The 22,338-nt window shown below is 53.0% G+C and overlaps 1 protein-coding gene across 4 annotated transcripts; it reads right to left on the bottom strand.

Annotated features, from left to right (window-relative positions):
- Nucleotides 1-312: 312 nt before the first annotated feature.
- Nucleotides 313-22,129, bottom strand: LAMB3 (laminin subunit beta 3). 4 transcript variants are annotated; one of them, XM_071768201.1, is made up of 23 exons: nt 22,055-22,129; nt 21,290-21,354; nt 20,658-20,812; nt 13,865-13,979; nt 13,565-13,638; nt 12,986-13,168; nt 12,471-12,534; nt 12,110-12,285; nt 11,762-11,885; nt 11,224-11,412; nt 10,976-11,131; nt 10,279-10,475; nt 9,377-9,488; nt 8,533-8,905; nt 8,086-8,246; nt 6,899-7,107; nt 5,752-5,955; nt 4,677-4,821; nt 3,335-3,542; nt 2,262-2,403; nt 1,741-1,917; nt 1,192-1,345; nt 313-790 (listed from the first exon to the last, which is right to left on the bottom strand). In XM_071768201.1, the coding sequence occupies exons 2-23, from the start codon at nt 21,336-21,338 to the stop codon at nt 654-656; spliced, it is 3,504 nt and encodes a 1,167-aa protein (XP_071624302.1). In that variant the 5' UTR covers nt 21,339-21,354; nt 22,055-22,129; the 3' UTR covers nt 313-653. The 4 variants fall into 4 exon arrangements, with proteins under 4 accessions (XP_071624302.1, XP_071624300.1, XP_071624304.1 ...); XM_071768199.1 differs by lacking the exon at nt 22,055-22,129 and adding an exon at nt 21,915-22,022; XM_071768203.1 differs by lacking the exon at nt 22,055-22,129 and adding an exon at nt 21,915-22,022 and having other exon boundaries at nt 11,762-11,882.
- Nucleotides 22,130-22,338: the final 209 nt, after the last annotated feature.

Below are 22,338 nucleotides of genomic sequence, written 5' to 3'. Positions count from 1 at the left end.
ATAGAAATTTGATGTGGAAATGGGCTATTAAGTCTCTTCTGAAGCATCCCCTGAGCACCCGCAGACCCTGCTCCCTCTGGCATTTTTCTGGCAAAGAGTCACACAGCAAATAACCAGATTGTGGCACAAAGTCAAACAACACATTTGACTTCACCTTTGAGTGTGAGATCGAATTTCTCTGATTTGTATAAATACTGGTATAGAAGATAAAATTCTCCATTTCTGTGATCTGGTTCTTTGAAGGAAGATCTAAGAGGGAAGTACTGAGGCCACAGCAAGTTCTAAGGATTAACTGCAGCATAGATAAAAAGTGCTGGAAGGCCCCACACGAGGCTTTTATTTTGAACAGTGAAATTCAGCTAGAAGAGCTTGAACCGACTGAAACAAGAAGAAGTAATGCCTTTGGTTTATAAACCCCTTCAGAAATAACAGCTTTGGGGTTGTTTTTCTTTGCAATCTCCAACCCCATGCAGCTCCAGCCAGTCCAGCCAAGGTCAGCCCTCTCCAGGAGGCTGCTCCTTTGGCTCTGCTATTTTCCAGAGGTACGGAAGCTCAATTTGCTAAAAATAGGGACAATAGGCACAGGAGAAGTCCAGCCAGGAAATGGGGATGAACACAGCAGCCAGTGTGTGTGCAGAGGAGGAGGGCAAAGCTCAGGAGCAGCTCTCGTAGTAGGCGACTCTCCTGTTGATGGCATCCCGGATCCTTCCCACCTGCTCCTCCAGGCCCAGCAGCCTGGATGACTTGGACATCAGGGCCTTGTTGCTTTCCTGAATTTCCATCTCTAATGCTGAGGAGAGAGGGCAGGAAAGGGTTACATGGTGATGGGACAGGAGGAGGACAGTTTGGGCTGAGCCTCCACCTCTCTTCTTGCAGCTCTGGTGGGCAAGGAAAAACCCCTGGGGCTGCTGAAAAGCCCCAACAGGACTGCTATAAACAGTCATTACTTCTGAATGCTTAAATTGAAGTGAGCACATGGGGGAAAATGGGGACACAGCAGCAGCCAGGGCGTCCCCTCCATGGCTCCTGACAATTTTAACACCACTGGCTTAGCACCAAGAGATGCAACCCAAATTTGCACTGGCAAAACTATCTTGTCTGCGTCTTAATTCCTTTCCCTCACTGTGCTGGGAGTCAAAACCCCTTCCCCAGTGCATGAAATTATTACACTGAGTTCACAAAGAATCTTACTTTCCATCCTGAGCATCATGGCCAAAGTTTCCTCAAAGAGAGCCTGTGCCTCCAGGTCAATGCTCTGCACCACGCTGCCCTGTCCTCCCAGGCCTGGGCTCTGCTCCATCTTTCCCTTCAGCTCAGCATACATTTGCTTCACTTGTTCAAAAGCCTGTGGAAAAGAAATAAGCAGTGCAGACAGGATCAAGCAGATAGACCCGAGGAAAGAGGATTTTCCAGTGCTGAATCCATTTTAAAAGTTAAACAGACACCGCATCAGCTTTGTTATCATACAAATGCATGACAGCTTGTGATGTGCTCTAGAAGATGCTGAGTGGCAGCTGGATGGGCTACTCTGCCCCAGGAGGAGATAGAGAAGAGTGAAGTTTCCAGCAAAAAGTATCAGGATTGAGAAAGGTCCTGAAAAACTTCACTGTCAGGACAGTGCCTCAGATGAGTAACAAGTGAAACAGCAACACAGAGGCCACGGCCTGAGCAGAACAGCCCCAGGACACAGCTGAGAGTGGGGATGAGGAGGAGAGCTGCTGGTGTGTCTGATCCTGGTACCTGCTGTGTGTTCCTGGCCTGCTGGCCCATCTCACTAGCCATCTGCTGCGTGTCAGTGGCCCGCAGGAGGTTCTGGTCCGTCCCGCGCTGCAGCGCCGAGAGCCGCTCCAGCAGCCCCTCCAGCTGAGCCCCCAGGGACTGCAGGTTCTTCTCAGCTGGGGCAAGAACAGCCTCGATCTGAAAGCAGAGTGCTCCACATTAGGCAGTGGATCTCACCCCAGCTTTTTCCCCTCTCCGCAGGCTCGGCTGCCCCACAGCCCCATCACAGAAGCCAAGAGTGGGGACAGATCACACCAGCCCCGGGGTTTGGTCTCAGAGGGGCTCCAGCAGGGACCATGCCTGGAGTCTGGAGAAGCACACAAGTCAGGTAAGGCAGAGAGAAGAGATTTGTACAGCAACAGCATCACCAGGTCCCATTTCCCAGTTGCACCGGTGCAGGACCCCACCCAGTGAGGAAGTTTCAAAGGAGAGGTGGGAAGGGCAGAGGATCCTTGCCTGGGAAGGCAGCACAGAGCACTCACCTCATCAACTCGCTCCTGGATGAAGCGGAGGGAAGAGCCAGAGCCCCTGATAGCACCCCGAGCCTCCAGGAGTGCTGTGTTTGCTCTCCTCAGGTTCCCAACCACCTCCTCTATGCTGCCCTCCATGGCGTTCGCCCGGTTCCTGGGGAAACGTCAGAAACAGCCAGGAGTGAGTGGGGGTGATGGTGTGGGCTGGAAGTCAGGGCTGCAGGAGCTAAATAAAGCAGCTCGAGAAACAAGACAGCACTGTGGCTGAGCAGGCTGCAGTCTCCTTCCCCCAGAAGCCACAAACCCATCTGGACACTGCAGGTATTTTTTTGAGAGAAGCAGGTATTTTTGAGAGAAGTTTTATGACTTCCAGGTCATACCCCCAAGCAGAGGAGACAAAGCAAGAAGGGGAGAGATAAGCCTTCCTTTCAACTAGTTAGAAATATTTATTTTGTAAGCAGGGCAAGAAAAAAGTATTGAAGGGAAAGCAATAACCACTGAACCAGTTTCAATGAATATTTCTCTGTTTGCAGTGGGCCCATGCAGGCTGGGGATAGGGCTTCCCATAGAAATCCAGACTCCCTTCTCTCCTCCCTCCCAGCAGGTTCAGCAGGGGCCAGACACTATCAAGGAGTTTACTTACTTATCCCACAGCCCTTCTCACTGGGATACTGCTGCAAGTCAACACGTGACAAAGTAGATGCTCCAAATTTGCAAGGACACTCTAATTAGTTTTTAAGGGACCACGGATAATCCTCCCAACTTTCACCCAGAAAACAAATAGCCCATTTAATCTCCTCATGCTCTTTTGTGCAATTAGGATGTAGGTCACCAATATCAAGCAATACCAGGGCAACCCTGGCAGCTCCCATCACAGGGACTCAAGAGATAAAGAAAAGCCTCCATTACTCTTGGTAAAGAACTTCTTTTTCCAGCAGCTATAACAAGACCTGTTATTTGTATCGGGGCACCAGGGAGGTGCCTGCAAAGATTGCAGACTCATTCTTTTAGGCACTAAGCACACACAGAAGATTCTGGGCTAAAACTCCATATCATACAAGTTGCCAAACGTCCTTGAACCCCACCTGGCTTGTTCTGCCTGCTGCTGCAGCTGCCTGGCCTTGGCAATGTCCTCAGCTGTCTGGGTGAGGATGCTCTCTGGGCACTGCAGCTTAGTTGCCAAATTTTGGATCTCAGTCATTTTTCTCCGAATTGCAGCAGCATCCGTGGGGAGACGTAGAGAGAGAACAGAGTCACTGATTTCCTGGATAGTGGCAGGGTCCATGTCTTTGTCTGCAGAGCAAACAGAGAGGGTCAAAAACAGGAGAGGGGAAAGGTGGGAGTGGGAATACAAGGGAGGATGAGGGCAGGGATGCAGCCATGCTCTCATGCAGTCAGGGATGAGGTCGTGTTTCAGGACAACTCTGGTTTTATTTCACAAATAAAAGTTAATAAAACAGAGGAATCAGAAGCAGGCGAAGCCCAAGGGACATTTAGCCCAGGGATTAGCTCAGAAATATCTTCACTCATCATTAACACGAGGCAGCACCAAGTGACCTGATTTTCTTACCCAGCTAATGCTCCTGAGGCTCATTATGTTATTACAATCTGTCTGTGAACAATAAGTCATCCCATTGGTTTATAGGACAATGAGGAATTCTGGTCTGATTAACAGCCTGCTCCAGAGGAGATGTTTCTGCTCATCTCTGGTCAGTAAGTGCTCTCAACTTCTCTGCCTGGGATCAATGGCAACTGCAGATCCTTGGAGAGCACCAGCCAAGGGGATGGGTTTGTCCTCAATGCCCAGAGATGTCTCCAGGCTCAGCAGCAGGACCCAGAGCAAGCTCCAGTCCGTGCTGCCTCCCCCCACAGATGTTAAATCAGCTCATTTTTTAGAGGTAATATCTGAGAGCAGCTCACAGGAGGATGTTGCAAAACCCTTCCACGAAGCCCTGGCAGAGAAGGTCGAGGCTGTGTGGTACCTCCTGCCCACGGACCTCTGAGATGGCCTCAAATGTCTCCAGAAGGAAGCAGGCATGGGATGGTGACATCCCAGGGGAGTTGACACAGATAAAACAGTCAGGAATAATTTGGGTCAATCTGAACAGCACAGTCAAGCCTGAGCAGGTCAGCTGGCCAGCCTACAACTGCTGACAAAACCATGGATTTCTCTGCTCCTGAAATATCTTCTCTGCTTTCCAGAAAGCTCTGTCCAAGCCTGTCCTGCCATCTCACAGGCTGTGCATTACCTTTGCTACGTAAGTGCTCATCTGGAGATAAACTGGGTATCTGAGAGTTTAACTGGGCTGAGCTATGCAGCAGATGTTCTTGTACTGGGCTCTCATATGTAATACCAGTATAAACAAGTCTCTTTTCTGTGCCCAGGTCAGCCTGCACAGTCTTGCTGTACAGCTTGCTTCGTGCTACCTGACAAGAAGCCTCGGACTTGCTGGATGAACTGCTGGATGCGCCGGATCTCTCCTTCAATCTGGGTCCTTTTTGCTGTCATTTGGTCCACAAGTCTCTGGGTGTTGCTTTGGATCTGACTTGCAGACACCTCTGTTGTTTTAATCTGCAAATGACAATGTCCTGATGGAGCCATTTCTTCTTGACCTGAAAGCCCAGCAGCCCTACCTCAGCTCCAAGTGAACTGGGAATGGCACCTTGGAATGATGTTATTCCCCATTCTTAATATGCCTCTGCTTTAAAGGACTGTAAAAGCTAAAGATTGAGGGTTGGATTTGCAGAGAAAGCTCTCGAGCAGGGGCAGTACTGTTCAGTTTTTTTAGACACCTTAGAAATGGATTTTGGATGAGTTTGAAACCTCACTTTATCTCTGCAAGCACCCAGAGAGGCCGCAGAAAGCACCAACATCACATCAAATGTCAGAGCAGATAAAGCTGCAGATTCAGAGTGGGTTCCACACCCTCACCCCTCCTGCCATAGTAATCCCAAACCTGGAGAAGGACACGGCTTCCTTGGGACATTCCCAGAGCCACCCAGGTGTCTCCAGCTCTGTGGTCCCTACGCTGGGGGGAGGCAGCAGCACCCAGGCTCCCAGCAGCAGGAACCCCCCTGCTCAAAACCTCCCAGATTTCTGCAGCTGTGCAAAGGTCTCTGCTGTGGGGGTTCTGCCAGGGACCGGGTCCTTCCCACAACTCTGAGGCTCCACAGGAGGGACGGGAGAAGGGAGGAGAGGAGGGAGGGCAGGAGGGAAGGATGGAGGAAGGATGGAGAGAAGGATGGAGAGAAGGATGGAGAGAAGGAAGGATGGAAGGATACAAGGAGGGAAGGAGGGAGGGAAGACAATAGGGAAGGCAGGAGAGAAGGATGGAGGCAGGAGGCAGGGCAGGAGGGAAGGCAGGAGGGAGGGCAGGCTGGGCTGGGCTAGGCTGGGCTGGGCTGGGCTGGATTGGACTGGTCTGGACTGGACTGCAGTGGACTGGACTGGGTTGGGTTGGGATGGACTGGGTTGGGTTGGGTTGGACTGGACTGGACTCACCAGCTGTGCCGTGTCCTGCAGCCGGGTACTGAGCCTGCGGAGCTCTCTGCTGCTCTCCCCGGCGGTACCGAGGGCTCCTCTGGAGAGAGGGAGGAGCCCCTGGCAGGGCCGGGCGGGACCGCAGGACGGGCCGGGATCCCGAGGGCAGAGCAGCCCCTGACACCGGGCTGGGGTGCAGGGATCCACTCGGGAACCACCACAGACCTGAGAGGGAGAGAGCAGGGGAAATCTGAGTGTCCTCTGGGAGGCAAAGCAGGGGCCAGAGCTCCATTGGGATTCCCCGGGGAGCTGGGACCAGGCAGGAGCAGGGATGGAGGGACTGGGGTGATGCAGGTGGCACAGCCCAGGGCAGCAGTGACCGTGGCTGTCAGAGATACTCGTGTGCTGCACAGTGCTGAATGCCCTGCATCTCCTCACCACCCCAAACTGGGGGATAAACAGGAGCAGAACAGGAACCCCAGTGTCTCACAAAGAGTAACAGAGCATGTCCACAGGGAGCAAACATCTCCTTTGCTCTCAGGACAGAAATTCTTCACTTCCTGGCAGGAGAACCCTGTCCAACCTGTGCCATTTGTTTTGGGGTGAGAAGACCCTGCTGTGTTGTCTGGACATCACTGGGTTTAATTGCATGGCATCTCCTAGAAGTCCCAGACCCTGCAGCAGGGGCACGTGCCAGCCCAGAGCCAGCACAGGATGCTCTCCTGGGAAAATGTTTCTGCCCTGAAAAGCAGAGAGGGGAGGGTGGTGGTCTCCACAGCAACCGTGCATGAGGAGACACCGAAATGGATCTCCATGGCAATGACTAAGCAGCCAAGGAAAAATAAAAGAAACCTTATCCAGAAACTGAGTCTTTGAGATACAAGAACCGACACAAGAGAGAATCCTTTGGAGGGCAAGGTGGGCAATACTTTGGTACGTTTGACCCCCAGGCAATTCTCTGCTGAGGTCCCAAAGCAGCAGGCTGCTTGGGTGTCATTTATGAGTCTCCTGGACAGAGACTGTGCCTGTGCCTTGTGCCTTGTGCCATGCTGGAATTTGTGAGGAGAGAGAGGTGTGAGTGCAGGATGAGACCGCTGCCTCCTGGGGACTGCAGGGCCCTCCTGAAAACACCACGTTGTACTCCAAACAAACCACTTTGTGTATTCACCTGGTTTATGAGTGGGGTCAGGTTGGGAGATGAGGCTATCTGGCCCTTCAGGGTCAGCAGCTCGGAGGTGGAATGAGCCAGGCCCTGCTCCAGCCCCTCCACATTCCTGCGGCTCTGCCGGGACTCAGCCAGCACCCCCGAGGTGCCAGCAATGAGGCTGCTGGCATTGGCAGAGGTCTGGTAAGCAGATCTGATTGTCTTGAAGGCTCCTGCAGGAAAAAAAAACAACCAAAAAAACCAAGATAAATGACACAAATACCTCCGTGACTCATAAATGCAGCACAGCCACCCAAAGCAAGGCAGTGACTCTTCCCTCTGAGCGGATGTGCACGGAGAGGAGGGAGATGCAGCCAGGGTAATTAGTCACTAAAGCACAACGAAAAAGCCCCTTTTATTTCCAGATGCTTTTCAGTCATTCCATCAGTGAGCTACACAGCTTTTCTGAAGGACTGGACTCCAGGCTGGAACTAAAAGATTGAAACAAAACTAAAGCAAGATACCATGCAGCCCAGAGGTGCTTTAGCAGGGCTCTCAGAGGCTTTTCCCAACTTCAGAGCAGAGCCCACCATTCCTCTCCAGCTCAGCCTGGAAGAACAGTCAGGACACAACCTCTAAGCCTGCTGGGGACACAGGGTGCAGAATAATCCTGTCCCCAGAAGTGACCACTTCCCACGGCTCTGGTGCCACTGGCTGGAGCAAGGGAGACATTTGGAGAGAATGAGCTGCATGGGGCTGGAATGGCAGCCCAGCAGCAGCAGCTCAGGGCTCAATTAGCTCTTCTAAGTGCCTGGCAGCCTCCTGGCTCTCTTCCCCACCCTTCCATCTGTGCACAACCTTCACTGTCTCAGCTTCCAGCCAGGTTCATATTCCCAGCAGGGCTCCCCACTTTCCACTGCTCCCACTGCAGCCCAGCAGCAGGGGATGGGAACACGGTGCCCATGGAAGAAGCTGCCCAGCCCCAAAACTCCAGAGTTAAATAACCACACAGTGTGAAATCCCAGCTCACGGGCCAGAGGTTGGGTAGAAAGCATCCCTCTCACTGAGGGAAGGTGCATTTGCAGTTTCTAGGCTAAAAACTCCATCTCATCCCCCTGGCCCATGGGAAACCACCAGGCACGTGCTGAGTCCCGTGGAGGTAAATTAGTGGCTGCAAATTAAGAGATATTAGAGCAGCAGCAGCACTGTACCTGACAGATCCGTGCTGAGGCTGGCTTCAAACTGGCTCTTCTTGCTCTGATACTGAGCATTTGTGATAAACAAGCTGCTGTTCAGGGCTTCCAGCTCCCTCAATAGAGAGGCAGTCTCATCCAGAAAAGGAAGGTCGGGATTTATTCCTTGGACCTGCTCTCTGGGAGAGAAAAAGCAAAAAATGTGAACTGAAGCAGACAGTACAGCACTTGCAGACAGAGAGCAGGGCTCTCCCGTGCTGGGACACTGCCAGCACCCACTGCAGGGACAGTTCTGAGCCCACAGAGCATCTCAGAGTGAACAGAGCAAGATTTCCAGGCACAGACACCAAGCAGAACACGTGCAAGCAGCTCAGCAGCACGAGCAGGGTGAGCACCCAGAAAAAAAAGCAGTGTCCCCTCCCAGCTAAGGGATGCACCACATTAGCAGCACCCATCCCTGCTCACCTGAGAGCAGCAAGCATGCTGCCCACCCGGGCCAGGCTCTGCTCTGTCACAGGAGAGCTGCTGAGGATGCTCTGTGCCTGCTCCACGTTGGTTTCTGCCTGGGAGAGGCGGGAGCTGAAGTGGGACCCCCCGGACCCCCGGGGCAGGTGGGAGGTGGAATTGCTGAGGCCAGCCTGGCGCTGGAGCAGGTGCTGGATGTCCCCATCCAAGGTTTGGAAGCAGGGGTGGCACTGCTGGCACCTGGGGTGGGGGTTGCAGTGTCCCCGCTGGCACCGGTCACAGCGCTGGCCCGTGACACCCGGGAGGCAGAGGCACTGGCCTGTGGTCTTGTCACAGCCCACATCCTCTGTGCCCTGGAAGTCACAGTCACACTCTAGAGGGGGGAAAGATGGAGAGATGAAGCCCACCAAGTTAAGGGGAAAATAAATGAGAGTATATCTATAAATATATATATGTAAAATCAGCCCCTGTTAATGGGATGCCTGAAGCACAACCTGAAGCCCAGCCCCACTCCTCAGCCCTGCAGCATCTGGGCAGGGGGTGTTCTGGGGAGAGGAATGGGAAGACCCCCCCAGCCCAGCTGCTCACCCAGCCCCTGGCCTTGCAGAGCCAAATTGTCACAGCCAAGGGTCTCACCCAAGGCTGCAGGGAGGGGGTTGGTGGATGCCTGGAGATGGGGGAGAGCAACAGGGATTAACTTGGAAGCTGTTCCAGAGAATTTCTCTTGCAAAATAGCATGAGAGCTGTTGATGTCAGACCCGGGCCAGGTTCCCTTTCCCAGAGAACCCGTGGTGGTTTCTCAGTGCTAAGCAGCAGCAAAACAAAATAAAAAAGATGCTCTTACCTCGGCACCCTACCCGGATGTTCCCAAAGTGCCTGTCTGGGCAAACCTGCTCCTGTGCCACAGAGCACGTCCTCCCCGTGAAGCCTTCTCTGCACGGACACTGTCCTGTGAACTGAGGGAAGAGAAATACATCAGGGAGACCCTTTCCTGGGAAAGACCCCCCAGACACTGAAGCCAGCACCAGTACAACCTTCTCTCCTCAGCCTGTGCCTCAGGATGTGCCCAAGCTCCAGGGCGATCACAGTGATAGAGTCTCCAAACAGCCCCAAGCAATGCAAAGCAGAGTTTTAATCTTTGTTTCAAAGACAAAGGAATTGCCCACTATCAGCTCTTTGCCATCTCACCTCTTTTCCCTGCACTGAGCTCTTTTGGGATCTGTGTTTGGCTCTTTGAATTTGTTACAGCTTTTTTTTTAGATTTGACTTTAATTTTCCCAGTTGTCTCTTAAGCCTGAAGTGACACACATGCTTTTCATTGACAAATGAGGATAATTAACTTGCCTTGCCTGGGTGAAGATCTCTTCTTAGGACTTCCTTACTAAATATCAAGCCTTTTAAAATGGCTTAATTTTGCCTCGATAATTACCACTTTCTTTCATTTTCCTGTCACAGTGTTTTCTGGGAAACAGGAGAAGAGCAGAACACGCTAGGGAACACACATCCCTTTTTTGGACGTTCCCACAGGTAGGAAAGGACAACAGAGCCACCCATCAAGGGGTTTGATGCTCTGGGTGATGCCCAGCAGGGATGTGGCTCTGCCCAGCACCTCCACCCCCCCGGGGCAGCCCCTGGCAGCAGCGGTGCAGGGATGGGAAAGGAAAACGCGAGCAAGGAGGTGGGGAAATAAACCAGAAATATTTCTGCAATCTGCCCTGAGGATGCCGAGGTGGGGGCGGGCAGTACCTGGTTGCAGTGGGGGCTGTGGGAGCCGGGGGGGTGGCAGTCACAGGCTCGGCAGCCGTGGCCGCTCCCCAGCCCCCAGTGCCCGGGGGCACATTGCTCGCAGCCCTTCCCCACCACGTTGGGCAGGCAGAAGCATTTCCCCGTCTCGTCGTCGCAGGGCACGTCCTGCCGGGTCCCCAGCCCGTTGCAGGCACATTCTGAGACAAGGAGGAGTTTGTCATATTAAAAAAAAAAAAAAAAAAAAAAATTGTCACAGAGCACCAGCCTGCCTTCCCACAAAGCTTCCCACAAAGCCAGATCCACAGAAGCACCTTGTAACCTCCCAGAGATGAACTCGTCCTGCCTCTCCATTCTGTTTTAACACTTTGCCACCCCCAGTACCCCCCGGTCCAGCTCACAGGAGATGCAGCCCCAAGCCATGGCTGCAGCCCTGCTCCTCCCCAGCCCTGGGTGGGAATTCAGCCCTACACACCCCCCAAACTCTGCTTTCCTTGGGATTTTTGCCACACTCCTACCTTAGGCAGGCCAGAGGCTGAGCAAGGAGCTTTATAAGCTTTTGCAAAACGAGTTTTGTCACGGAAAACCCAAATCAAATCATTCTGGGAAAAGCATTCCTTCCCCAGGCCCCCCGGATGCTGAGTGCAGGGGTGAGGCTGAAGCACCCTGGGGAGCAGGGGCTGTTTTGGGGTGTACTCACTGTGGCACCCCATGGGGTTGGCATTGGCCAGCTGGGCAAAGCCTGGCTTGCAGAGGTGGCAGCGTTCCCCCTGGACGTTGTCCTTGCAGACACAGTGCCCGGTCTGAGGGTCACAGCTGGAGCCTGGCACGGTGCCATCCGGGTCACACTCACAGGCTGGAAAAGTGCAAGAACCAGCAGAGCTGAGGGGGGTGAGGGGGAGCTGGGGGGGGCTGGGAAGGTGCTGTGCAGGGTGGGTGGGCACTCACGCAGACAGGCTTCGGGGTGGGTGAGATCTTGCTGCTGGTTGCGGAAATGGTTGGGTTTGCAGAGCTCGCAGTTGTTGCCCTGGGTGTTGTGCTGGCAGTTGTCACAGACACCACCGCTCACCCCTCCAGTGGCACGGAACAGCTCCGGGTCAAAGTGGCAGGAGGTTGAGTGCCCGTTGCAGTTGCACCCTAAGAACACCCAAACGCAGAGTGCTGCAGCCATGCAAACCCCTCCAGCAGCAGCAGCTGCAGCACTAGAGGGTGCCCAAGTCCCCTGTGTGACATGGTGACACCTGCCAACCACCCAGGACACATCTGGCAGCAGCTGGACAGTGTGGCCAAGCACTGGCACAGCCCAGGACATCACTCAAAGCCCGGGGGGTTTTGGGGCACCTTTTGCAGGGACACCCCTGCTAACAGCCAGTCCCACAAAGTGCCCTGGCAAAAGGGCTCAGAGTTTGCTCCCGGTCCTACTGCTCACAGCCAGGGAGGATTTAGGAAAGGCCTTGGGAAGAGAAGAGAACTGTGGTCACCATACTCTGGCACTCGTGTGGGTCGTTGTCCTCTGCAGGAGCCCACGGGTGGTTGTTGTAGAAGGCAGCGCAGCGATCGCAGTGGGGACCTGCAGTGTTGTGCTGGCACACACAGTGCCCGGGCACCTGCTGCAGAGACAACATTTTACCTCTCCTGCACTGAGTTCAGAGCTTCACTCATTCCCCTTAATTTTGAGCAGCTCCTGTCCAGGGAAAAGCCCCCACCACTGACCACCCCTCGGCAGAGATCTCCTGAGGAGCACACTCCTGGCTATGTGGTGGAACCCAGCGTTCCCGCTGGTGTTCAGGGATGCTCTGATACCACAGAACTTGTCTGTAGGGTTTTCACTCACCACTCCATGCAGGTCTCCTGCAGGGGTGCAGCTCTCAGCGTGGCCATGGCAGAAGCAGCTGCCCAGCACCCGCATCTCCGTCACGGCGTAGAAGGTGCTGGGGGAGTGGAAGCCCTGGCGTGGGATGTGGGGGAGCTCAGTGAAGTTGATCCGCAGGTTGGTGAACTGTCCCAGCTCTGTTGGGGACCAAGGAGAGGGCTGAGGGGCAGCAGAGGCCTCAGAAAGAGGCAGAAGCACCAGCATGAAGAGCAGCTCAGGGCTGTGCTTGCTGGGGAGCTCTGTCCCTGCAGGGTTGCTGCAGCCCCTGAGGTCCATCATCCCCCTCTCCCTTTCCCAGATATAAAAGAGATCATTCACTTACTATCAACAGCCTGGCTGTAAGAGGTAGTGATGGTTGATGCCAAGTCTTGGATACTGAATTTCACCTGAGAATGAAAAAAAACCACACACAAAAAAAAAAACCAAACAAAAAACAAAACAAAACAAAACAAACAAACAAAAAACAAAACCAATCAGAAACAAACAAACAAACGCAATTAAAAAGCAAGAAACACCAGGTGCTTTTATCTCCTTCTCTGGACTTCCTTCTGCAGAATTTAACAGAGGGCAAAGCCTTCATTGGTGCAGAGGATTTCACAGGAAGGCCCCCACATCACCTCCTTTGTCCCAAAGCACACAGGGCTTTTCTCCCAGAGGAGCAAGAATCCTCCTGATGAGCCCAGGGGCTCCATCCCTCACAGGGGTGATAAATGTAAAACACCCCCAAGGACACCACGTGTTTCTCCAGCACTGAACAAGCCACTTGCCCTCAGGGCCATGGTGCGGGGGGAAGAGGTTCATGTGGGGGTCCCTGTGACAAACCCCCTCAGATCCTACCTTGCCACCGTGTAAAGGGTCCCCCTGCAGCAGCTGGCACCGAGCATCCTGCCAGCTCTCGGGGGAGCCCCGGGGGACGTGGGGGAAGGTGCTGGAGCAGTCAGAGGACAGGTACTGGTACACCTGCCAGGTCCTGCCTGAGTCTGTGGAGCGTTCCAGCAGCATGGCAGCAGGCAGTGGGGACTGCAGGGACAGAGAGACAGGTCTGTGACACCCCAGCTGGCACCCACCCCAGGACCTGGGGTGCCCATCCTCCTCCTCTTCCATCCAAGCTCAGACTGATGGAACAATCCCCTCCCTGCTGGTTATCAGCAGCCTCTGGGTCCCACCCTGCCCTCGCAGCCATAAACACACATCTGCACCAAGGAGAATTTTTTGGCAGTCGTGGGAGGGGAAGCCACCACCATGCTCTGCTCCTCCTAGAGGGGGAACAGCCACAGCAAACTGAGAAAAAGCAGGGATGGGGCCTCTGGAATGTTTCCTATCAGGAGCCAAACCCCCGCACCAAGTTGCCCACATCCCACAGAGATCCTGCAGGTCTTATCTGACCCCAAACCAGCAGGGATGCTGCTCACTAACCCTGAAGTGAAGCAGGATGCTGCTGAGCTGGAATGGCTGCCCCAGGTCCAGCTGCAAAGAGACGTGCTTGATGCCTGCGGGCACAGAGAGGAGCAGAGAGTGACCTTCAGGAGAGCAAACTGAGCCCAGACCATTATCCCCTTCTTTCCTTCCAGTCCCTGAATTTGTCAACTCCTCCTCTTCCCCACACCTTTTACTGCTGGGAGCTGCTGTGTCCCGGGAGGGAGGGACCCCAACGGGAGCTGCTGTGTCCCGGGGGGCAGGGGGGACCCCAACTCACCCAGGGAGGGGGGTACTCACCGTTCTGGGACTGCCACCATCGGGAGTGTCCCGTGGAGGAGAGGACATTGTGCACCCGGTGGCTGCTGTAGGAGTGTGGCAGCCTCGAGTCACACCTGCAGCACTTCATGCTCCACTGGAAGAGAAAAAACAGGGAGTGGAAGTGACTGTCCCAGCTCAGCTGGAGGGAAAGACCCCAGGGGTGAGGGGCTCCAGGGCAGCGTGGTCTTGGGGAGGAACAAATGGCAGGAGTACAGCTGGTTTGTAAGAGGACTGGAGAGCCCTGATCGGTCAGAAGTGTTCCCCTACACACCCTCTTCAAACCCACAAAAAGTAAAAAACAAAATACTTGTAGCTAAAACAGATTTACGGCAAATCATAAAAAATGCTTTGGGTTTTTTGTTAGTGGTGTTGTTGGTTTTTTGGGGTTGTTGGGTTGGGTTTTTTTTAAGCAACCCCACAATCCATTGTTTTCCATAATCCATACTTGATGGAAAGCTCTTCCCAGCTTTCCAGGCCCAGTTTGCCTTTTCCACACAGCCAAGGAAGCTGTTTGTGGCCTCTCTCTCAGGCCCCCGGGGGATTCTTGGCCCCTCGGGGGAGCAGAGGCAGCAAACAGCTCAGCGGGTGAGAAGGCAGCGGGTGGGAAGTCGAGCAGCTCAAAGTTCACCCTGCACTTGAGCAAGTCACTCCAGGAGCAAACAGAGATGTATCTAGTGCAGGGACGGGAGAAAACAGGGTCCCCACGGAGCAAACAAACACCCAGATTTTGACTACCCAAGCAAGGCTTGGTGCAGCCACTCTCACGGCACGTGTGGAGGTTCAGAACCACACAGGAAGGAGACTGAGCCAGGGATGGGCCAAGAGGAGAGGTGGGAAAGCAGCCGGGTGAAGGCCACCCCAAAATAGGAAGGGACAGCCAGGTGTGAAGGGCAGGTCCCAGAGGGATGGTCAAAGAGCAGCAGCATCCCACGGGAGCATCCGGAGCACCTGGTACCATCCACACTCAGAGTGGCTGCAGACAGGGATGTGAAACATCTCAATAATGAGAAATTGTCACGGCCCAAGCGGTGATGTGACCTCCCAAAGGGAACAAAGGGACACACACCTCATGCTGACACATCCCAAGGACCAAGATATTGGGGAAAATGAAGAACAGAATGTGCAGAGGTGGCAGGCATGGGGCAGGCTGGCTCAGAAATGTCACCCTGGGAGGAAGGAAGGTTTGGGGGAGAGGAAGGGAACGTCTGGCACAAGGTCCCACAGCTGAGCCCAGGAAAGCAACAAGATACCCAACTGCAAGGGCTGGCAGTCCCTGGGGAGGGAAAGGTATGTTTGGGCCCCCAGTGATGAGATCAGCTTGCAGAGGTGCAGCAGAGATATCAGGTGACAAGAAGCACTTCATATCCACCTCTGTGAAAGAAAAATCAGTGGAAAATTTTATCCAGAGGTACAGTGGGGACAGGGCTGGTGGCTGAGCAGCAGCAGACAGACCCCAGGATGGTTTCATCTCCTTCAAAACCCAGAGCTGAGTCTGCTCTGCCTGGACCTGGGAACCTTCCAGCAGCTGGGCAGATATTGAGTAGAGATCCTCACTTAACACTGATCTATTTCCACAATATTTTCCGTAGCCTTTATGTTCTGTCTATAAATATCCCAGAACAGGAGCTGGCTAACTGCAATATTTATAACAACATTGCAAAGTAAGCAAACAGAGAATTCAGGATATATAAACATGCAATTTCCCTGGCTCTACCAACTCCTCCTGGCTCTGCCAATCAGAATCAGAAAGAATATAACGTGGTCCAGGCTGAAGTAATTTCAGATAATGACTACTAGCAGCAAATTGTCAGGAATCTACAGGAATTACCCTCAGAAATGATTCAGTGAACAATTCCCAATAATGATTAAACTCAACATCTCTGACTGGGACTAGCAAAGGGAGAAGGGAGGCTTTCTGCAAGGGGAAAGGTTAATCTCAGCTAAATTATTCATTAGGAGTGATTCACAAGTATTTATCAGACCATTCACACAGCCAGAGCCCCAAGTGCTTCCTAATAGCTGGGCTGTAATGTTGGCAGGGAAGCTGAAACCCGCTTGGAAGTTCAGCACCAAGTGAAAATGAAATTTAAACTGCCCATGCCCGCAGCCGGGGGCTCTTCTAGGGACAAAATTCTGCCTATTTTTTCCTCACCCCCCACCCCCGGCCTTTAAATTAAGGCTAAAATTAACACTGGAGGCAAAATTTGTTTAAAGTCTTCGAGCAAATTGTGAAAGCCCTTTATTGCACAACAGGAGGGTTGGCTATTCCTGCCTGTGACTAAGTGTCTCAAAGTTCCTTGGGACAGAGGGAATTACCAAAAATGACGGCCCAGTGCCGGGCTTGGGGCAGATTCAGAGAGATATGGAGCTGCAGAGGCTGATAGGAAGGCAAAAGAAGTTGTTGGTCTGCCTGGAAAGCACTCAGCACCCATCTGTGCCTCTGGGCTGCTGGCAATGGTCACCCAGAGCCCAGCTTAAGGAGACTGCAGAGATTGCAGGGAATTCCTCCCAGCCTTTTGAAAGGCAGAACATCAGGGGTTTGTTCAGAGTGGCAAGAAGGAGCAGATTCATGTTTTAGAAATAAAGAGTGGAGAGGAGAAGAGAAAAAAAAGAGAAAAAAAAAAGTAAATCCCTGTAGCAGCAGCAGGAGGTGGTGTAAAAACTCCGGGCTGTGCTGCAGACCCAGAACCTGCTCTGCCCAGCTCTGCTCTGGGGTTTTGCTGCTCCCATCCTTCTCCCACCTTGTGGGGGGCTCCCTGCTCAGCTCCCACACTTCCCCACTCACACATAAAACCGAGAACAACTTAAAGCCAATGGACCCAGACCAAAGTATTTTAAGGAGCTCTCGTTGCCATTTTAATCTGAGCTAGAGAGACGCTTGAAATAAAACCTCCTGGCATAGGTGCACAGCCCAAAATAAACCGAAGTTATATCCATCAGCACAGATGGGAAGCTGCTGCTCTCCACTCGTGAAACTGCAAAGCCCTCGGTGGTCCAGCCCCTGGCAGCCACAGCCACTGTGTCAGTCGGGCTCCTGGCTTGCAGCCTTGGGAGCTCTTGTGCAATTAATATTGTATAGGGACACTAAGGACTGCTCCAAGTTTATTTAGGGACAGCCTGGAAAGCGGTGGGAATTTGTACGTATAGATGGAGACTATACTTAGCAACTTCTTACCAAGAAATAGGGTGGGCAGCAGGAAGGAATCACCTTGGGAACCAAGCTATTCAGTGCTCTGCTCCAGCCCATTTGCCCTCCCTGTCAGCACTTGCTGCAGGACACTGCTGGGCCAGGCTCAGGGAGCAGGGCTCACCTTGCCTGTGAAGGATTCTGTACATTTTCCATGGGGAAAGCTGTACAGATGTAGAGGTTACCCCTGGATGTGTCAGCAGGGTTAAACTCCTCGGTGAGCAGTTGGTATTTGCTGAACTGCAGTGGGATTTGGCTTTGGAACACAGGTACTAACATCTCATGTCACATCTCTGCTTGGCACTGCCAGTGGTGCTGGGATGTGAGCTCTGAGTTGATGCTCAAAACACAAATAGAGAGCTGAGCCCCTCAGCTTGGCTTTGCTGGTGACCCCCAGATTCAGGGGCAGCAGTGGAGATGGGGGAGAAGGCACAAGCTGGGGAAACATCCTGGGTATGGGGCTTGAGGAAATTATCTTCCTTTTTCTTTCTTAAAACGGAGCATGTGGGTGCCTGTTTTCCTCACCCAGTCTGTTCTCACAGCATCTCCCCTCAGCAAAGCTCCATCTACACCCTGCCAGGATGGCAGCCTGCACCCCCACACTCATCCCACCCCCCGGGGTCCCTCTGCCAGGGAGCCAGGCCCTGTCTGCCAGCACAGGTGTCAATCTGCAGTGGCAAAAGAGAGAAGGGGGGTGGAGGAGGAAAGAAAAAAAAAAAAAAGGGAAATAGGCTTTTTCTTCTGCACATTGCCTACAGGCAGGGACATATCCCTGCAGCAAGGAGCTGGGTGTGTCTGAATGCCAGGATAAGATGAGATAAGCACTGAGCAGCCCCATTTTGACTCCAACAGGTCTGGACTACAAATTATTCAGTGCAAATGCTCAACATTATGAAGCAACACCCAACACTACAAGCCCTGCTTTGAGCAGCGGGCTGGATCTCCTGTGGTGTCACCCAACCACAGCTATTTCATGATTCTGTGGATGCATTTTTCTGTGGAAAAAAAAAAAAAATCTTGAGTCTGAGTTATGGCACGGGTCTGCAAAGCAAAGGAGGTGGGAGGCTTTTTGGAGTGCTCCCCCCTGCTCCAGCATGCTGGGGACTCACTGAAGCACCCAGCAGGCAGCGTGTTTTGGATCAGTACCAAGCTCTCAGTAACTTGTCCAGGTGGGCAAGCAGATGTAACATCAGACAGCAGCAAGAGGCAGACAGAGGCATCAGTCTTCCACGTACCCTCCCCTTCCTTCTGTAGTTTTGGAAGCAGCCAAAGACAAATCAGAGCTGAGCCACCACAGGCAGGGTTGCCAGGCAGCTGCGACCACCAAACCCTCAGCCACACCAGGACCTTTCCTGCTCATCCAGCTCCCTCCCACCAGCTCCATAAGGGGCTGGGATTCTTTGGTACCTCTCCCCTCCATTCCCCACCTGGATGTCCCCGTGTCACCACAGCACAGGGGGTGATAACAGTGACTTTGGTGTTTACATCCACCGAGTGCCCATGAAAAACGGGGGGCAGCAAGCAGAAAATCTTGGTCCTTGACTTCAGGCCAACATTTTAATACCCAAAGTGTCCCTGGGCTGGGGAGTGGGGACTCACACAGTAACCATAACAAAAGCTGCAGGATGAGGGGAGCAGAGCAGCAACACAGGGACACCCAACTCCCTTCCTCTCTTGCCTTTTCCACGGTGAGAGGTTTCACAGTGATGTGCAGGGGGTTTGGGGTGCCCTGCTCAATTATTATTATTTTTCTATTTCATTTTCAGTTTCCCTCTTGCCTCTGCTCTCCCTGCTGTCTCCAGCAGCCATTTCCTCAGCACTAAGTGACTGCCAGGCCAGGCCATTGGTCTGCCTGCTTTCCACCCCCCAGCACTTCTCTCATCATCCCTGCAGTCCCTCTGTGCTATAAATGGCAACTCTGAAGTGTCCCTTATGGACTCCTCTGCTCTGAGCCCACCGCCAAGGCGTGGAGCAATCAGTGGTGCAAGGTATAAAGGTTAGAGGGATTTGGAGCTGGAACTGACAATGGAAAAGGGGCTGAAATCGATGCTCACAGCAAGTGACCCACCAGAATTGCACAAGAGCACCCTGGGGCTGGCAGCAGGGCCAGACAGTGTGTGCCTGCCAGCTGGCACCAGGGCACCCCCAGCCAGAGAGCAACCCCTCCTCCCATGCCCTCTGCTGAGATTGCAAAACAGGTTCCAAATTTGTACCCATTTGGCAGCAAAACAAGAGCACGATTTGTAACCAAAATGGGAAAAAAAAAAAAAAAAAAAAAAAAGCTCCAATAAATGAACTGTGCTTACTTTTGCTGGGGTTGGGAATAGGAAAAATAGAGTTCAGGGGATTAATTTTTGCTTAAATTAGAGAAGCAGAAAAAGGGAGGGAAAAAAAATTAGGAAATGCTCATCACACAGGGATTTCTCCTGCACAGATAGGAGCTGGTAGAGTCATAACTCCCCTTAGCTATTACAGTAGCAGAACGGAAGAAAAGGTCTTGCAGGAATCTGCTAGCAGTGACAATGCCTCCCCCTTTTCAGGAAAGGATCAGATAGCTGTAAGGAAGCAAAGATCCCACTCTCAAAGCTAGAATGAGAGAATCCAACTTAACAAACCACTGTTAATTAATTGTTGCATGTTTTAACCCCGGGACTGGTGATGCTCACACCACCTGGGCCAGGGACCTGCCTCAGTTTCACACCAACCAGCAGCTTCCAGCCCTCCCTGAGCCCACAGAGAAGCAAAAATCTCCCCAGCACAGAGAACTCTGGCTCAGTAACACAAGCACTGACTGCCACGTCTCAGCCTTCAGCTTGAAGGGGGATTAAAACCAAAGACTGACTGACTGGAGTGGGATTTCCCTGCAGAAAACATTGCCTCAGCCATTCCCTTTCCTCTAAAGCATCTCTCCCAAGACCCTTTTGGCCTCTCCACGTTGATCTCTCTCTCCTTTGAGTTCCTCCTACAGCAGGTACAGGGTTAAACCTTGCCAGATGGAAAAAGAAAAGCTTTTAGGAAGTGCTCACATCAGGGACATGACCCCTGCAGTGATTTCAGCTTTGTGCTCAGGCAGACTTATCCATAACCTCTTGTTCTGATCTGGTGGCAGCTTTGGAGCCTGGGAACCTGGAGCTGGCCGAAGCATTTCCTTATTCCCACCATCTCCTGCCCCTACACAACCAGAATTAAAAACAGTAGCTCTGTTCAGGAGATTTTCCAAGCCTTTGTGAAAGACTTGAAACGTTCTGCTTATTCACAAGTGAAATACAAGCTCAGTCTGTCACTAAAAAGCTGGGAGACAAGAAAGCTGGGGATATTTGGGATGCAAAAGCTTCACACCCAGCTTTCTCTTTGCTTCCCTTTCCCTGCCTCCATGTTTTCTCTCAGCTCCTCCTCCCTGCCCCAGGGATGGAGGAGCTCCCAGGGCTTGGGACCACAGACCCAGCATGGCTGAAAAGGAGATGAAATACTGAAATACATTCAGCTCATCCCTGCAAAAAGGGTGGAAGGATAGGATGGGAACAGGCACCAGTATACCTGTGGATAGGATGGGAACAGACATCAGCATCCCTGGGGTGACCCTACCTCTCTGTGGGGTGTGCAGTAGGTCTCAGGTTTGGTGAGGCCACAGGTGGAGGATGCTCTCAGGAGATGGGCTCTTCCCAGCAGGAGGTCTCCAGCAGGGGGGTAGCAGGGTCCCTGGGGACAGGGTCTCTGAGCACCCAGCACCCATGGGACAGCTGGAACAGCAGGAAAACAGGGCTTGGGGTTGTGTTGGGGTGGCACACAGACATCAGCCCCCATGTCTGCTCCTTTCTACAACAGAACTACAAGGTCACCCTTGGGACAAACCTACAAAGTGTCTATACCAAAAAGCATGTCTTGACTGTCGTTTTTAGTAAGAAAAGGTACTTTTTAAAGTGCTTTGCACTAGCAGTTATTTCTGAAACTCTCCTTTGCCACGACCCCTGTGTTTGGGCCAGAGGAATGCTCAGTTCCCACCCCACAGAGCAGCCCTGCTCTGGGTCCCCCCTTTCCCTACTCAGCCACCCCTAAGCCCATTGCTCAGGACAGAGCAGCCCTTTGCCAACCACCAGTTTATTATCAAATACCAGTCTCCCAGGTGCTGCCACTAACACCAAGCTTACACCAGCAGCATTTTTATTTAGCCAGCTTCTCCCACACCCCCCCGCAGCACTGCAGGGTGAGAGCCTTACCCAGGAGTACAAACAACACCCAGGGCCAACGCTGGCAGCCAGGATCCATCCCACCGAGGACACACCTAGGGAGGAATTTGCAGCATGAGCAAAGTTGAACACAAAATGCCAGCCTAGAGCTCAGCCCAGGTCCTTCACATTTCTCCTTTGTTGATGGGGAGGCAATTTTAATTGATCTGCAACAGAACAACGTGGGCGGCAAGTGAGGAATAATGAAGAAAATCAGATGCTGAGAATGTTTGTTTGTTTGTTTTGAATGTACAGAGAATCCCAGCTTTTCATCTACCTCCTGGAGCACACGCAGGGTTCTCCTGAAGACTCTTAGGAGATTGCCCTCTTCCCCAGGCACTGCCTTTGAATCTCCTGTGGCTGGGCTGAACCACAGGCACCAACACCAGTGGAAGTGATGCCCGGAGGAGCCTTCACCCCACGCACACCCCAGGACGCGGCTGCCCCTTCCCACTCCCACCCTCTGCCCGGTGTCTCCAGACCGAAAGTCTCCAGGGCACTCCTGTTCTGCAGGAAGGAGAAACCCGTAAAAAAAAACGTCTGCAGGAGCTTTGTCTGCTGAGGAAAAGCCCTGTGGGAAGCCAGGGGAAGGAACCCAGCGGCACACCCCAGAAACCTCACCTCACAGCACTGTCCCCGCCGTGTCCCCTCGCCCGGGGCTCTCTTCTTCCCCTTGTGCCACCCGATCCGTGGCTGCGGAGCCTCTGAGCCCCAGCTTCCTCCTCTCCCGGATTTAATAGGAAGCTGCTGCCTCACCTGGGAGAGCACCCGGAGCCTGTGGGTGCAGCGATGATCAGGGAGTGATTCAGGGATCTCCAGACACCCACACCCCACAGCACAGCTCAGGCAGAAGTCTCTCTGGAGGATGACAGCAGCGTGACCCCTGGGTAAGCAGAGAGTGCAAACCCACCTGGAGATAACCCCCACCTCCCTGGGGCTGGACTGGTTACCCCTGGGACTTTGGGACCACTGGGTTACCTTGAAACTGGTCCCTTCCAGAGCAGCTCCACGACTCCGCATCAGGGCAAGGTACCCGAACC

This window comes from Heliangelus exortis, chromosome 25 (assembly GCF_036169615.1).
Source record: "Heliangelus exortis chromosome 25, bHelExo1.hap1, whole genome shotgun sequence".
NCBI lineage: Eukaryota > Metazoa > Chordata > Aves > Apodiformes > Trochilidae > Heliangelus > Heliangelus exortis.
The sequence above is the reverse complement of the archived record's forward strand: the minus strand, read 5'-3'. Positions and strand labels throughout refer to the sequence as shown.